General features: G+C 50.2%; 1 protein-coding gene and 1 non-coding gene across 2 annotated transcripts in view; both read right to left on the bottom strand.

Annotated features, from left to right (window-relative positions):
* Positions 1-7,624, bottom strand: part of SSH1 (slingshot protein phosphatase 1) — a 65,429-nt gene extending 57,805 nt beyond the window's left edge. Inside the window, exons 1-2 of the mRNA XM_075996639.1 lie at positions 7,436-7,624; positions 2,958-2,998 (exon numbers count right to left, since the gene is read on the bottom strand). Coding sequence (XP_075852754.1) covers positions 2,958-2,998; positions 7,436-7,504 — 110 coding nt within the window. The 5' untranslated portion in view covers positions 7,505-7,624. The remainder of the gene's footprint in view (positions 1-2,957; positions 2,999-7,435) is intronic.
* Positions 7,625-13,557: 5,933 nt separating this feature from the next.
* LOC142863785 (U6 spliceosomal RNA) lies at positions 13,558-13,664 on the bottom strand. Its single transcript, XR_012914426.1, has one exon. It is a non-coding gene; the product is annotated as a U6 spliceosomal RNA (small nuclear RNA).
* Between the last annotated feature and the right edge of the window lie 2,759 nt (positions 13,665-16,423).

Here is a 16,423-nt window from a genome sequence, read left to right as displayed (position 1 = left end):
TTACAGTGTACCGCAGAGTCAAAAGCTTAAGCTGTACAAATGCTATGTGCAGGAAGACAGCCCAGGCCTGGTCACTGAGGGATGTCCCAGCAGTTAGGAACGTGGACAAAAGCACACATAACTGCCCCACGGGCAGGTGTGGTACCTGCCAGAAAGAGAGAGAGAGAGAGAGACCAAGAGCTCCCTGCTTTCTCCGAATTAGAAGTCACAAACGTCCAGGCGGGGGACAACCTCCACTGACTGTGAGGACCATGGCCGAGCGAAGCAGGGATTGGCTTAGGGACAGAGAGTGATCGGGGAACCGGGCGGTCCTGATGGAGAGGGGGAAGGGCCAGCCGCACAGAATGAAGGCAGGGCGCAGGTGGGACCGGGCCCTCGGGGTGACATACATGGGAGAGGGACAGGCCGATGGGTGGCCGTGCCATGCAACAGGGAGCTGGGAGGACCTGAATGACAGCACCCCAGGGGGACCTGGGGAAGAAGACAGCAGGTGAGACTCCCCATGATTCAGCAATGTATCACAAAGGGGTGAGTCAAAGCTGACTTCCTGGATGACCCAAAACATGAAACTATGAGTTAAGGACAAAGGGAAGAAAAGAGGAGCGAGGGACCGCCCCCAGTTTTCTCCCTCCCAGCACCCCCTAGAGAGGAAAGAATGGCAGTTTCTCTCCAGGCTCCACTGGAAGCAAAGAGAAATCTCCCCTCCCTAACTCTCCTCCACCTAAACAAACAAAAACGACTCTTGCACAACTTTTTTCTCTAGACGAGAGGCTTTGAGAGAAAAGACCTAAAACAATGCAAATTAACAGGTGGATGTGAAAAGGTTTCAATCACAGCTTAAACCAGGACACCAGAGTGTGCCGACTCTGGCGAGGAGGGTTAGAGACCAGGATGGTGTTCTCTGCCTAAAAAGGGAAGTGAAATGTCAAGGTGAGTAAAGAGGGAACGGGGGAGGGGGAACGAGCCCAGAGCCCAGGTCCCTGACGCCAGCCCAGGGTCTCCCAGCAGTCACGGTGGCATTGGGGACCCGCTAAAAGCAGCAAAGAGGGACTGACTGTCAGGGGTCAGAATGACCTGACATCCTGGGAGGCACCCAACACAAGTCAGCGGGTTCTGGCCCTGGCACTGCCTCTAACCACCTGGATGCCCTTCAGCAAGTTCCCGCACCTGGATGTCCCAAAGAGCCGATTCGACTAACCTGGTCTCCGGAAAGGCGGCACGGTATGATCGACTCAGGTGTCGGAGGGGGCAGGGGCCTCGCTTTGAGTGTAGCATTTCCTACATGCAACCTTGGGCCTCAGGTTCTTTACCTACCAACTGGGAAAGTACCGCGCCTAGGGTTCTTCTGAGGATGGCAATATATGACACTGCAAAAGTGTCATTTCCCGCCCCCTTTGTAAGAGCCTCTGCAGCTCCAAACTAGGCAGAGAGAAGGAGACCTTTTACTATCGAGAAAGGGCCATCACAACACATTTTCACATCACGGCCACTTGTAAGTTCCTATTAACTGCAAACAACTCCAAACACTCTGCTGTCAGCTCATTAAAGGTAATTAAAAAATAAAAATAGTTCTTTGCCCCTGAGACAGTCTAAGTGAGAGGGCTCAATGCTATCTCACGGACAAGAGAAAGAGATGGTCGCAAGGGGTGGAAGGGATTCCTTGCCCCAGGAAGGGGCTGGAGAGGTGCTCAGAGGGGGGGAGCTAGGCACCTGGGGCTGCAGATGCCCAGGAAGCCCCTCCCCCAGATCCTCCTCCCGCAAACAGTCCCCAGTGCCCTGTCTTCACCCAGACAGTCGGATCTACAACCCAGCCCATTACTGCCTCCACTTGGGAGTCCGGCTGTTCTCAGCCTGCAAACCCTAACCTAGGCCCCGCCCAACCAAAAATCCCAGGGTGAAAGGGCAAATGTGTCCTCTTGTCTCCGGAGAACATTAAAAACGAGGATCCAGCAACTCTTTGGCTTTTGCAGGCTAGTATTTCCCTACGCACATGATCTTGAGATATAACGGGTGCCACGATAAAAGTGAATATTTTCCCTCCCTGCACTCAAACAACGCAGAGACTTCAAAGAGAGGCTAAGCATAGTTCTACCACGTTTGCATAAGAGTTTAACCAGGGGAACATCCTGCTCTCAGTAATGAACGGTTGACCCCAATTTCTGAACACACATTTCCTTTTCCAATTAATTTTCCTCCTCCTCCTAAGATAAAACAGACTTAAAAAAAAAAATGCCTGAAAGTTTGTTTACTTTTTTTAAACTCTGAGGTCAGAGTTTAAGACTGGTTCCTTGGGGCAAAGGAATACATTATATAATGAAATGCTGAATCATCTGTAAACCAACAAAATACCCAAACAAAGAGAAGGCCTTAATTTTTGGCAAAGGAAAACGAAAGATGTTTTTGGTGTCCACAAGTGAATACAGCAACTGAAGACTACATCTTAAGAAATCGTTTTAATGAGCACAGCCAAAGATTGCTCATGATTACTCACATAAACCACCCTGAATGGATACACCTAGAGGGTTGAATACCTGTTTCAAACTGGCAAAGTGCTTACCTCCAATGGAGTATCTTACCAAAAGCAGGGTGAGAAAGTACAGTACAAAGGTATAGTACAATGGTTAATTTTTTTTTAAGACAGAGGAAAAATCTGCAAGAAAATATATAAAAATGCTCATAATGGTAATGCCAGGGGAGGAGGCAGAAGGGCAATGATTTCCCTTCCTTTCCAAATGTGACATAATGTCATTATAGGTGGTTATAGTTAAACAGGTATAATTTTGTAGACTTTTTAAAGCACTATTTTTGTATATGCTTTAAGTATACTTTTTTAGGCAAGAAAAAAACAAAAACCAGATGCATTCTTTTGGAGAGTTTTCCCTTTAAGAAAGGAACAAGAGTGTTGCCTTACCTGCTTGGAAGAAAGACTTCACAACAAAAACGAAAAGTCTGCTTACCTGAGGTTTAACTTTCGATCTTCGTCGCTGCCAGTCTCCAGCTAAAGAGAAAGAAAGAGAACATCACACCACGGACACCGCTATTGCCAACAAGCCTCGGGCGGCAGCCTCACATTTTCTATCCTGGTGCTGGAAAAAGATAAAGATGTCCAGGAAACCTGGCTCCTTCGAAATGGGCGCACGCTCTCCTCCCCAGTGCTGGGCTGTCTTCAGTTCATTTCCATGCAGGGACCTGCAGGTTTCCAAATGCTTACCCGCATTCCTGCTGCAGTCCAGGGGCCTGACTCCTGCTAACCGAACACTTCCCATCTGCGACTGTTCCCCCAGCACTCTCTTAGCCCAGAGCTCTTGACTTTCCGGAGTTGTTCTGGATCTTATCCTGTTTTTCTCTTTTCAGGGGAGGGGGCTATGTTTTAAGAGAATCCATTTCCTCCGTCAAGCCAGGCAATAACAGCTGAGTGATGAAGACCATTTAAAAAAAAACCAAAAAAAAAAAACCGTGCCAGGCAAGTCTTGCACAATGGAAGGGGGCCAGGAATCGGGCTATCTGTTTGTGGGTCTCCAAAGCCCCTGGTGGTTCTCAGAAAGACTTAAATGTTGAATACGAAATGTTCCAGGCGATTGGCTTACTTATATAAATGAAAGAAAGGGATATTGAGTATTTCTAAAAGGCCAAGAGGTTGGGCTCTGAAAGTAACTATGACTTTTTTTTTTTTTTTTTTTTTTCCGGAGAGAAAACTGAAATGAGAAGAAAACACACACACATACTCCCCAGACAGCTCTGTAGCGCTGGGACTTGGCATGGTTTTTATGTTACACAGAGGCGCCCAGTGAATGGGAAAGAGAAACCTGGAAAGCTAGGAGAGATGGCTGGGAGAGATGTGGGACTGATCGAGGACAGAAATGAGGCAGAAGCCAACGGTGACTGGAGAAACGTCAAGCGCTAACAACATAGGGAAGGGCCTGGACAGCAAGGGACACCCACCAGGAGGTGGCAACTTCCACCAAGAATGAGTATACCAGGGAGCCCCGGAGTCCCTAAATCGTGTTAGGACGGTGGATGCATGTGATTATTACAGAGGCCGACACGCAAGGGCGCACACTGGTGGCCACGCCATGCTCCCTACCCCACGCCGAAGGAGAAGTGGAAAAACCAGGCAAAGCTTTGCTGACCACGGGCCACGAGCTCCCGTCCTGCAGCTAAACACACAAAAAAACCCAACTCACGATAACCACGACAAACTTAGAAGAGGATGTTCGGTCTAACCTAGCAGTTCCCAGCTGCTGGGGCGAGTTTCCACCATAGGGGACACTGGGCAATGTCCAGAGACATTTTTCTGGAGGCTGCTACTGGCATCTAGTGGGTAGAGGACGGGATGCTGCTACACATGCCACGACGCACATGAGAGAACGTTCTGGCCCCAAGTATCAGCAGTGCCGAGGCTGGGAAACCCTGGTCCAACCCCCAAAAGCGCCTGGGGAGCTGCCCATGATAATTAGTCACCTTGAAGGTTTGTCAGAAATAACAATGTTACCACGATCCATTCCTGAAAATTACTGGTTTATCTATTCTCGTGCTCTGGCCTGTTGGCATGCAGGAGTTGAGATAAGGTTAACAGGAGAATGACATAAGTGAGATCATTAAAGTTTGCAAAAAAAAAAAAAAAGAGGGAGAAAATTAAAAGAGAGAGAGGAGAGAGTTGCTTCAGGGCTGAGGGCTGTGACAGCCTTCAGTTTCCCACGCCACGCAGCAGGCCAGCTGTGTCAGGGAACCGCTGCCTTGAGTGTGTCTGACTCATCGAAGAAGTTGCAGTTAGATGAGTGAGGGGACCCGGGGGCGCACCGCCATTTCGTTCTCTGTCACTCTCTGGGGTTCTCAGATAAAAGGCAATGTCAGGTCGGCCACATGTGCCAAAGGACACAAGAAAGAGGTGACCTAGTCCTTTTAGATGACCGAGACACAGAGAAGGGAGGCCACTCTGAGAACAGAAGGGAGGGCAGACCGCAGGCAGGGCCAGCCTGGTCCGGGTCTCCGGACTCAACATCCACGTGCTGTGTCCACTCCATCTGGCTTCCCGCCTGAACACGTCTGGGAGAAAGCCAGACCTCCGGGAGCACCCTAGCCTCTGCTCCCTCCCAGGGCGATGGGTGCTGCTCACTTTTTACTGAGGCCAAATAAAAGGTGTCGGAGGCTGGGCGCGGTAGCTCACGCCTGTAATCGCTCAAGGTCAGGAGTTCGAACCCAGCCTGAGCAAGAGTGAGACCCCCGTCTCTACTAAAAAAATAGAAAGAAATTAATTGGGCAACTAAACATATATAGGGAAAAATTAGCCGGGCATGGTGGCACATGTGTGTAGTCCCAGCTACTCGGGAGGCTGAGGCAGGAGGATTGCTTGAGCCCAGGAGTTTGAGGTTGCTGTGAGCTAGGCTGATGCTACAGCACTCTAGCCAGGGCAACAGACTGAGACTCTGTCTCAAAAAAAATAAAAAAAAGCTGGCCGAGTTTTACTTCATGTTTACATAGTCATTGGCCCTTAGGAAAAATAATGCCTTCTATCATAACTGAAAATATGTCTAGCAGAAACCACCCAAGTGTCCAGCAAAATGTGGTATGTCCATACAGTGAAATATTATTTGGCCATGAAAAGGAACGAAGGACTTCCACATGCCACATCACGGATGAACCATGAAAACATGGCACTAAGTGAAAGAAGCCACTCACAGAAGGCTGCATGGTATACGACTCTATTTATATGAAATGCCCACAATTGGCAAATCCGTAGAAACAGGAAGTAGCTAAGTGGTTACCCAGGGTTGGGGAGGGTGTAAGTGTTGGCTAAGAGGTACAGGGTTTCTTTTAGGGGTACTGATAATGTTCTGGAATTAAATAACGGTGATAGTTGCACAATCTTGTGACTGTACTAAAAAAAAAGCTATTTACTACAATGATTCTATCTTCTAAAAAGAAAAAAAAGAAAAAAAAAAGCTATTGAATTGTACACTTAAAAATGGTGAATTTATGGTATGCAACTAAGGGGTGATAAAACCATACAAATGTTGTCTAACACAGGAATAGATCAGGTGTAGACAACACAGGGAACGTGGGGTTTGGAATCAGAAATCTGGGCTGAGAGGCTCAGCCTGAAGCCAAGCTCTTCCCTCATCTCACGTGGTTTTTGTGATGAGAACCTGAGACTAAGTGCATGAAAATAAGTTGTCATCTGCCAGACAGCTACAGACATGATGAAGAGAACAGCCCTCCTCTCTCCGTGGGGAGGAGGGACACCAGTGCCACTTCTCGGTTGCAGGCAAGTGGCCACCGATATTCTTTTGCCTCTGATCGGCGTGCAGACGGGGGCCTACCAGAACCTTCTGTGTGCAGACAAGATAACTCACTAATGGCCTTGGACAGGAGAGGGGCTGTGAAGGTCCACTCTGAAAATGTTTGTGCTGAAGAGCTACACCACCAGGGCAGCTAAGCCGAGCACAGCTCTTCTCTGCGCCTCGCCCAGACACAAGCGCACCCCTCCCGCGCGGTCAGTTCAACTTCCCCCACGCTCTCCCACGGAGAACGGGCCTGCACGGCCCACATGCTGGCTGCACAGCTTCCTGGGCCTGCAAGGCTGCGCCACTGGCCTTCTAGAAACACAGCTAGGGGGTCTTCGCGGTGACACTCGCTCAGCCTTGCCGTGCATATGAGTTTAGACCACAGGCCTTAAACGGAGAGAGACTGCAGGACAAGAGGGTCTGCCCCGCCTGCAGCGGAGGGACCTGCTCAGAGGCCTGAGGCCCTGGGCGCCTAGGGCAAGGTGGCAGACTCAGAGGGTGTCGGTTCCCTAATTCGCCCCAGAGCAAGGAGAAGCCAGCCAAACATGGCCCGGGGCGCACACAGACCCCCAGGAACCCCCCCCCCCAATGCTATCACAAAAACTCCGGAATGGGCCCCAGCCACACGGAAGGAGGCACAGACACGCACGTCCCGAGCGAGGTTACAAAACGCCAACACCAGACTCAGACGCGAGACACCGCCAGCCACACGGAGCCGCAGAGCGACAGGGGCGCACCCACAGACACAACTCCAGGGGCGCGCAGCCGGGGGGACACCTCGCACGTCTGCAGGGTCACCCCCGCGTCCGTCTCACACGGCGCCAGCCAGGCGCAGTCCCGGCAGACAGGTCGCCAGCCAGGCACTCGGGCAAAGGGCCGGGACGCGCCACGGGGTCGCAGGTCTCGGAGCCCGCGTCTGTCTCTCTCGCAGCCACTCAATCCGGAGTCCCGGTCGCACTTGCCGTCTCACGCCCAGCCAGCCCCGGACGGGGCCGCACCGGCCCCCGCACTGTCACCCCTGCCCCGCTGCCCAGGGGCTTCCCGCGGCGGGGCCCCTCCGGGGCTGCCCCGGCCCCGCGCGAGCGGCGCGGCCCGCCCAGCCCAGCCCGGGCGCGGGCGCGGCGGCCAGGCCTGCGCGGGGCCGGGCTCACCTCGCTGTTGCTGGCCGAGGAGGAGGCGGCGCTGGGCGTGGGGGAGCGCTGCAGGGTCACCAGGGCCATGGCTGCGGCGCGGCGCGGGCGCCGCCGAGGCCTCGAGCTGGAGCCGCCGCCGCCGCCGCCCGGGCCGGGCCGGGGCCTGGAGGAGCCGCGCGCGGGCGGCCGGGCCGAGCCGGGCCGGGCCCGCCCCTCGGGCTCGCGTCCGCCCCGCCCCGGCCTCCCGCCTCCCGCCTCCCGCCTCCCGCGCCGGCGCGCGCGGGGCCCGGAGCGCGGACGGGCGGCGGGCACGGGGCGGGGCGGGGCGGGGCGGCGGGCGCGCGTGCGCGGGGCCCGAGCGGCGGCCCGAGGCCCGGCTGTGCGGTCCCGGCCCCGCCCGCCCGTCGCCCTCCGCCCGGGAGCCTCGGGGGCGCGCCCGCTGCGCCGGCTGGGGAAACTGAGGCCCGGCGGTCGCGGGAAGTCAAAGACGGCCTGGCCGGTGCGCCGTGATCTCCTGCAGGAGGTGTGTGCGGAAATTCATTCGTTCATTCATTCGTCGTCTACAAACCATTTACTGAGCACCTAGTAAGTGCCCGGCATTGGGCACAAAACAATAAGCAAAATAGAGTAGGCCTGCCCTCAGAGGCCTGATCGTGCAGTGGTTAATCAGATCATTAGGCACGTTCACAAAAATTAGTTTACTAATCTTTATCAATGAATTATTTCTGTGTGTACAGAACCCCAGCCAGCTACTGGGGTGGGAGATGGGGTGGTCAGGGAACGCTTTCGAGCGGAGGAAGAGAGACTTGCTCTGAGGTCTGGACACTGGGCCTAACGGTGAAAGCAGAGGAGACACCCCTCCAGGTAAGGGACACAGCAGCCACCAAAGCCCGGACACAGGAAGGAGGCTGTCACCCTGAGGCCAGCACCCAGGGAGAGGAGGAGGGGGAGTGGTGGGAGTCAGGATCTGCTCTGGAAAGCTGGCTCTGGCCGCTGCGTGCAGAAGGGACTGTGGAAAAGGGGAGGAGGGGGACCAGGGAGGAGGCTGCTACTGCTGTCCTGGGGAGAGGTGACCAGTATGGGGTTGGAGAGAAAGAAGTGGAAGAAGAAACAGGAAGCTTCTCTTTTATCCCTAATCCCCTCCCCCACCTCTGCACGTTGCACACACGGTCCCAAACACAGTGGTCCAGTCCTGCACCCCATCTTAGCAAATCAGTTTTACTGCCCTACTGGAGACCCCCCCTCCCAGCCTTCTGGATCCTTCCCCCTCCCTCCCCCAGCTCCTGGGGGGCTGTGACCCCCTCCATATTCCGGGGGTTTGGCCCTCAGTGCTGTGTGCATGTCCCAGGTGGTTCTCAACGGGGCACACTGTAGCCTTTCTCTGTGGGAATGTTTTTGGTTATGTCACTGATGGGGAGGAGAGAGCTACTGGCACTTAGAGGGCAGAAGCCAGGGATACTTTAGGGACAGTCCCCCCAAGAAGAATTTCTCCATTCCCATAAGACACCTATTAGGTGAAAAAGCCATTTGTAATTATCCAAGCCAGAACCTAACTAACTCCATTCCGTCTATCAACCCACAGTATTTTTCACTGAATTTTCAGACATGCCACTATGTTGCAATAAACGAAGAATATACTTTGTTTTGTTCAAGAGCTTTGTCAAGAATTGTTCACTGTTAGGGAGAAGGGGGTTTTTGGATGGCAACACCACTTCTAATATTAGAGTAGCCAACAGAAGGTGCCTGCATTTGTAGCTGTGATCTAGGTAAACAGACGGCCATACTTATTTAGCACTTACTCCAAAATGTCAAATATAAGGCAAAACCGTGGACAAAATTCAGTTGAACAGTGAACATCACACTGCGCAAATCTAAACACATTTATTATAAGTCGGTGTAGCCTTCTGAGACTTCCCTATTTCCTCTTAGGGAATTGAGTTTGAACATTTATATATATTGTAATACATTTCATTACATTACATTTACTGTTTCATTATGATTTATGTTTCTTTTATGTCTGCTTGACATTAGTTCTCAAATTTGAGTGTTTGAGAATCCCGTAGAAAAAACACAGACCCAGAGTTTCTAATTCGCTAAGTTTGCCATAGAGCTGGAAAATTTTCACATCTAACAAGTTTGAGAATTACTGCCTGTGGGCCAGGCTTGGCGGCTCACGCCTGCAATGCTAGCACTCTGGGAGGCCGAGGCGGGAGGTTCGCTCAAGGTCAGGAGTTCGAAACCAGCCTGAGCAAGAGCAAGACCTTGCTTAAATAAATAAATAAATAACAAAAAATATCCAGGTATGGTGACATGGCCCTAGAGTCCCAGCTACTTGGGAGGCTGAGGCAGGAGGATCGCTTGAGCCCAGGAGTTCGAGGTTGCTATGAGCTAGGCTGACGCCACAGCACTCACTCTAGCCCAGACTCATTATAGTAGTGTGAGCAACCTCTCTAAATTAAATTAAATGAGGCCGGGTGCGGCGGCTCACGCCTGTAATCCTGGCACTCTGGGAGGCCTCGGCGGGCGTATTGCTCGAGGTCAGGAATTGGAAACCAGCCAGAGCAAGAGCGAGACCCCGTCTCTACTATAAATAGAAAGAAATTAATTGGCCAACTAAAAATATATAGAAAAAATTAGCTGGGCATGGTGGCCCATGCTTGTAGTCCCAGCTACTCAGGAGGCTGAGGCAGGAGGATTGCTTCAGCCCAGGAGTTTGAGGTTGCTGTGAGCTAGGCTGACGCCACGGCACTCACTCTAACCTGGGCAACAAAGTGAGACTCAAAAAAATTAATTAATTAATTAATTAATTACATTTAATGCAAATCCAATTGAACTCCCAGCTTCATTTTTTTCTTTTTTTGGGTATAGGGGCTCTCGCCAAGAGATAACAGAAGGAGCTAACATTTATTGAGCATCTCCTGTGTGTTGGTTGTGTCATGTAACGATCACTATTTCATCGTAATTCCACCAGAGGAGAAAGCCCCTAGTTAATCATTTTTTCCAATAGTGAGAAGCTGCCGTCACCTGCTCCCCTCCCCCATTCTGCACATGAGGTTTCAAGAGGGAACCGTTTGTGATTCTGGGAACCGTGGGGAATACAGCTGGGGGGTTGACATCAGGCGTGTTTGACATTTAAATGTGTTCCCTCGGCCCTCCCTGGCGTATGTTCAGTTTCCTTAAACACCAGCCCAAGATCACACAGGTAGGAAGAGCTCAGCCAGGGTACCAACCAGACATGCGTGACTCCAGAGGCCCAGAAAGGTAACCGTGGAAAAAGAGGCAGGCAGACCCCGCAAACGAAGAGTAAAGAGGAGGGATCTCTCCTATCAAATAGTCAAACACATGACGAAGCTGCAGAAATTAAAACAGAATGGGTGCTGTCTTGGAAAGCCACAAACAGATCAGTGGTGGTGCTGTAAGTCCCAGAATACACTCAAACACACAGGGAAGTAGGTTTAGTGAGTGATAAGAGTAGGGGGTATCAGTGGGGCAAACGTGAGTTTCTCAGACAATGGTTTTGCTGCCACTGGCTGGCCAGTAAGCATGGATCCCTACCCCGCTTCCGTTCTCCAAACCAATCAAATATTTATTTATTTATTTGGAGACAGAATCTCACTCTGTTGCCTGGGCTAGAGTGCTGTGGCGTCAGCCTAGCTCACAGCAACCTCAAACTCCTGGGCTCAAGCGATCCTCCTGCCTGAGCCTCCCAAGTAGCTGGGACTACAGGCATGCGCCACCATGTCTGGTTAATTTTTTCTATATAGTTTTAGTTGTCCAGTTAATTTCTTTCTTTCTTTCTTTCTTTCTTTCTTTCTTTCTTTCTTTCTTTCTTTCTTTCTTTCTTTCTTTTTTTTTTTTTTTTTTTGGTAGAGACGGCATTTCCCTCTTGCTCAGGCTGGTCTCGAACTCCTGAGCTCAAACGTTCTACCCACCTCGGCCTCCCAGAGTGCTAGGATTACAGGCCTGAGCCACTGCACCTGGCCTCAATCAAATATTTAAATGTTAAAAAAACCCCAAAACCTTAGAAATTCTAGAAAGTCTGTGTGAGTAATTTATAATTAGGAGCAAGGGAGGAGGTTGAGACAAGGTTTCTAAATATGACATTACAGCCATGTAAAAATATACTACAAAACCATGCACTACCATAAAGAAAATGGTAGTGGCCAGGCCCCGTGGCTCACACCTATAATCCTAGCACTCTGGGAGGCCAAGGCAGGTGGATCGTTTGAGCTCAGGAGTTTGAGACCAGCCTGAGCAAGAGTGAGACCTCATCTCTACTAAAAATAGAAATTACTTGGACAGCTAAAAATATATAGAAAAGATTAGCCAGGCATGGTGGCACATGCCTGCAGTCCCAGCTACTTGGGAGGCTGAGGCAGGAGGATCACTTGAGCTCAGGAGATCGACACCAGCCTGAGCAAGAGCAAGACCTTGTCTCTACTGAAAATAGAAAAAATTAGCCGTGTGGTGGCACATGCCTATAGTCCCAGCTACTTGGGAGGCTGAGGCGGGAGGATCGCTTGAGCCCAGGAATAGAAGGTTGCTGTGAGCGAGGCTGGCGTCATGGCACTCTAGCCCAGGCAACAGAGTGAGACTCTGTTTCAAGAAAAAAAAGAAAAGAAAATGGTAGCGCAATAACCATAAAGGAAAAAAAGGATGATAGATTTGACTACCAAAACGTTTAAAAAAAAAAAAAAAAAAAAGCTTTGTATGACCAACAAATTAGGAAAAATATTTGCCACAAAGAGATAAGACACATATATATGAAGAGTTTTTGAAATCAGCGAGAAAAGTGAGCCAGGCACAGGGGCTCACGCCTGTGACCCCCACGGCTGCAGAGGCCAATGCGGGAAGATTGCCTGAGCCCAGCAGTTCGAGACCAGTCAGAGCGACATAGTGAGATCTCATCTCTACCAAAAACAAAGAAAACCCAATAATAATTAGCCAGGAGTGTCCTGCATAAAAAGGATGCCACTGTCCTATAGTCATTGTGGAAAGAGGCTCAGGACACACCATGTCGTGTCATAAGTGCAAAGAGTGACAGAGGAAACGGCATGGGTCACATGATCCCATTTTTGTCGCCTTCGTGTGTTTATGTTAACATTTGGAGACACCCAAAATAACACCTCCTATTTCCTGGTGGTGGGATCGGTTGCACGTGATTCTTACTTTCTTCTCTGCACTCTCTGCATTGTATAAATTTGCAGTGGGCATCTTGATACTTGGGAAAGTTATAGTAAAGCTAATTCTGTTTGAGAAAGAGGGAGTAGGCTTAACCTGTTATTCTGTAACCTCATTCCCCTCTGCCCCAGGGAATTCTCCAGGTAAATGATGCTTTTGCCCTGGCCTGAGCATATTTCAGAGCTACCAGGAGGCTGCCTTGTTTACCAACCATCCGGTGGGTTCTGCAGGACCCCCCCCCAACTCCTACACCTCCAGCCACATGAATAGAAATTGCTTCCAAAGGTCTAGGGCCTCCAATTATTATGACCGATGAACTTTGAACTTCACAGTAGTGGAAAGGGCCCCTGCTCACACCAGGATCCCTGAGTGACCCCACACCCCTGTGGGACTTGGGGCATATCCCTTCTTCTCTTTGGGCCTCAGTTTCCCTAACTGTAGAATGGACAGATCAGTGTTTCTCAACTTTTTCTTTTTCTTTCTTTTTGTTTTTCTTTCTTTCTTTTGTTTTCTTTCTCCCCTTTGGAGAAAGATAAAAGTCTCGCATCCTTCTTGGGGGATATCTTTATCTTATCCCAATAGCCAAAAGATTCTGTGGAACTTTACTTTCTGTAGTTTGTAACAAGAAAACAACAGGCATCTCCCAACCTCATTTTCCAAAGCTAACTAATAACGCTGAATATGCTTTTTTCCACATAGCACAGGACTTTCCACCCCCCAACAAATAGGACTCTTTATTGGTCACTATTAAAAGTGTAAATTTTAACCAGATCCTTGGACTAGTGATTCATATCCATCAGCTCATTAATCTTTAGCACCCATCTCATCCCCAGTAGCTTTTCCAGAACCTTCTCTTCAAAGCTCCATAAGTTTCCCCAGTGCAAACTTAGGCTTCTTCTGCATTTTTTAATTTTTCTAACAAAGACCTCATGGAGAAGATAAATAGATTGGCAAGCTTTAAAAATATGGGACGCGTCACGAATTTACATGCCATCCTTGCACAGGGGCCATGCTAATCTTCTCTGTATATTTCGAATTTTGGTATATGTGCAGCCAAGGCGAGCGCAGCACGGGAATTTCTAGAGCCACAGCCCAGCTCCAGCCCTGCCACTGGGGAGTCACCGATGCCTCAGGCCCTTCTCTGGCTCTCAGTTCAGCTCTTCCTGGTGGTGGCTGAGCGCCCCAGCTCTGGACACAGGTGGCCTGGATGAGGGTCACCAGATAACTTACAGGGTTTGCTGGACTGTATTTATTAGATCTGGCAACCCTACCCTGGGTTCAAATTAGTGCCTCTGCTTGTAGGCAGTGTGACTGTGAGCATGTTCTTTCTTTCCCCTTCTTTCCTTCCTTCTCCCCTTCTTTCCTTCATCTTCCTCCTTTCCTTCCTTCCTTTTCCTTCTTTCTTTCTTTCCCTCTTTCTTCCTCTTCCCTCCTCCTTCCTCTTCCCTCCTTCCTTTCTCTTCCCTCCTTCTTTCCTTCCTTCCTTTCTTCCTTCTTTCTTTTCCTTCCTCCTTCCTTCCTTCCCTCTTTCTTTCTTTCTTGTGTCAAGTACATTAAAATCCTAATTTTAAACATGCAGCTTGATGAATTTTTGCATATGCTTCTGTAACCACCACCTAAATGAAGGGGCCTGTTTCTAACATCCCAGAAAAATTTCTCCTGCCCCTTCCTGGTCAGTACCTCCCCCAGAGGTAACATCCTCTATTACTGCCAACTAGTTTTGCCTGCTCTTTTGAATATATGAAAATGGAAACATGCGGTATGGGCCTCTATGTGTCTGGCTTCTACTTCTCAACGTAATGACTAAGATTCATTCAGGTTGTCAAACAGAGTAGTATTTTCCCTTTTCAGTACTGTATAATATTCCATTATGTGGATTTTGGGGGATATTTTCCACATGAAAAAACTAAGATTTTTTTTTTTTTTTTGGAGACAGTCTCACTCTGTTGCCCCAGCTAGAGTGCTGTGGCATCAGCCTAGCTCACAGCAACCTCAAACTTCTGGGCTCAAGCGATCCTCCTGCCTGAGCCTCCCAAGTAGCTGGGACTACAGGCATGCACCACCATGGCCGGATAATTTTTTTCCTATATATTTTTATTTGGCCAATTAATTTCTTTCTAATTTTAGTAGAGACGGGATCTCTCTCTTGCTCAGGCTGGTCTCGAACTCCTGAGCTCAACGGATCCGCCCACCTCAGCCTCCCAGAGTGCTAGGATTACAGGCGTGAGCCACCACACCCAGCCTAAGATTTTTTTTTTCATCCATCTCTGGCTGATAAACATTTGGACTAGTTCCAGTTTGAAGCTATGTACATTCTTATACAAGCCTTTTGCTGTTGTATGCTTTCATTTTTCTTGGTTATATATATATAAGAGTGGGGGTGCTGGGTCTTAGCTCAACATAGGTTTAGCTTTAATGGACACTGTGAGCAAGTTTCTGAATTTCTACTCTGAAGTGGGGATGGTAATAATTACATGTACCTCAAAGGCCTGTTTTGAGCTTAAATGAAATAATCCAGGTAAAGTATTTAGAACCGGAAGGTCAAAATTCGTGAAACACAAATCCTTGCTAGGATGGGAGTAGGGGAGCATGGAGCTATCTGGCTAACTTTTGTGAACTTTTAAGTGCTCCTATGATGAATAGAGTCACAAGGAACTCTGCTAGCACCCTATGACATAGAAGTGGTAGATGACTATTGTAAAAAAGTTCAAATGAGTTGGAGAGACGCAGAGTAAAAGGTAGGTTTTACCCCATCCATTTTGTATTATTAAAGAAAAAAATACTATGCACTAAGTATTTTGCGTTTCTTTTGTTTTATTTTATTTTCTTCTTGTTGAGTCAGGGTCTTGCTCTGCCCCAGGCTAGACTACAGTGGTGTCATCATAGCTCACTGCAGCCTCAAATCCCTGGATTCAAGCAATTCTCCTGTCTCAGCCTCCTGAGTAGCTGGGACTACAGGTGCAAACCGTCATGCCTGGCTGATTTTTCTATTTTCTGTAGAGATGGGGTTCTTGTCATGTTGCTTAGGCTGGTCTCGAACTCCTGGCCTCAATAGGTCTTGAACTCCTGATCCTTCCACCTCAGCCTCCCAAAGTGCTGGGATTCCAGGCATGAACCAATGCACCCGGCCTTTGCATGCATTCCCTTATTGCATCTTCTCCTTTTGATTTGTCGGTGCTGAAGGTAGAGCGGTGGAGGCTGGACCGTTACAGCTAACCCAAAGGATGACTCGCCCAGGACTGGTTGGTCCCTCTTTCTGGGCCTCAGTCTCCCCATGTGCACAGTGAGGGGCCTGAAGATCTCTGGGATCTCACAGTCACAGCTCCAGGTCCAGCCCTGGCAGAGGAAGGGCCTGGAGTCCTGCCGCTTGTGTCTCTGGGATACCAGAGCAAAGAGCCACACATCCCCACGGCCCAAACAGGCGTCACCTCGAGTGTCTCCTTGGCCTCGTCTGCCCAGCGTCCCAGAATGGCACTTGGGCTGGCTGGCTGGCCCTGGGAGTCCCTCTCCTGTAACTCCGGCCTGTCCTCAGGGCTGGCCACCCCCACCCTGCCGGCCAGGCCCACAGTGGCGCAGGGAACAACCCGACCCTCCCCCGGGGCGGCAGCGGGAAGTGGAAAGAAAGGGAATCGTCTCCAGCTGGCCAGAGAGACGGACCTTCTTGTGCCCATCAGCCCTCCAAGAGCTCCCGCCCTCCCTCCCTTCCTCCCCCGAGGCCCGTCCACCGGGGCTCGAGAGGAGCCAGAAAAGTCAGGCAACTTGTCAGGGCCTGGGAGCCAGGGGAGGCGAGGTCTCCCGGCTGGCCCGGGGCCAGTCCCTGTGGGC

Source organism: Microcebus murinus, chromosome 22, assembly GCF_040939455.1.
Source record: "Microcebus murinus isolate Inina chromosome 22, M.murinus_Inina_mat1.0, whole genome shotgun sequence".
NCBI lineage: Eukaryota > Metazoa > Chordata > Mammalia > Primates > Cheirogaleidae > Microcebus > Microcebus murinus.
The sequence above is the reverse complement of the archived record's forward strand: the minus strand, read 5'-3'. Positions and strand labels throughout refer to the sequence as shown.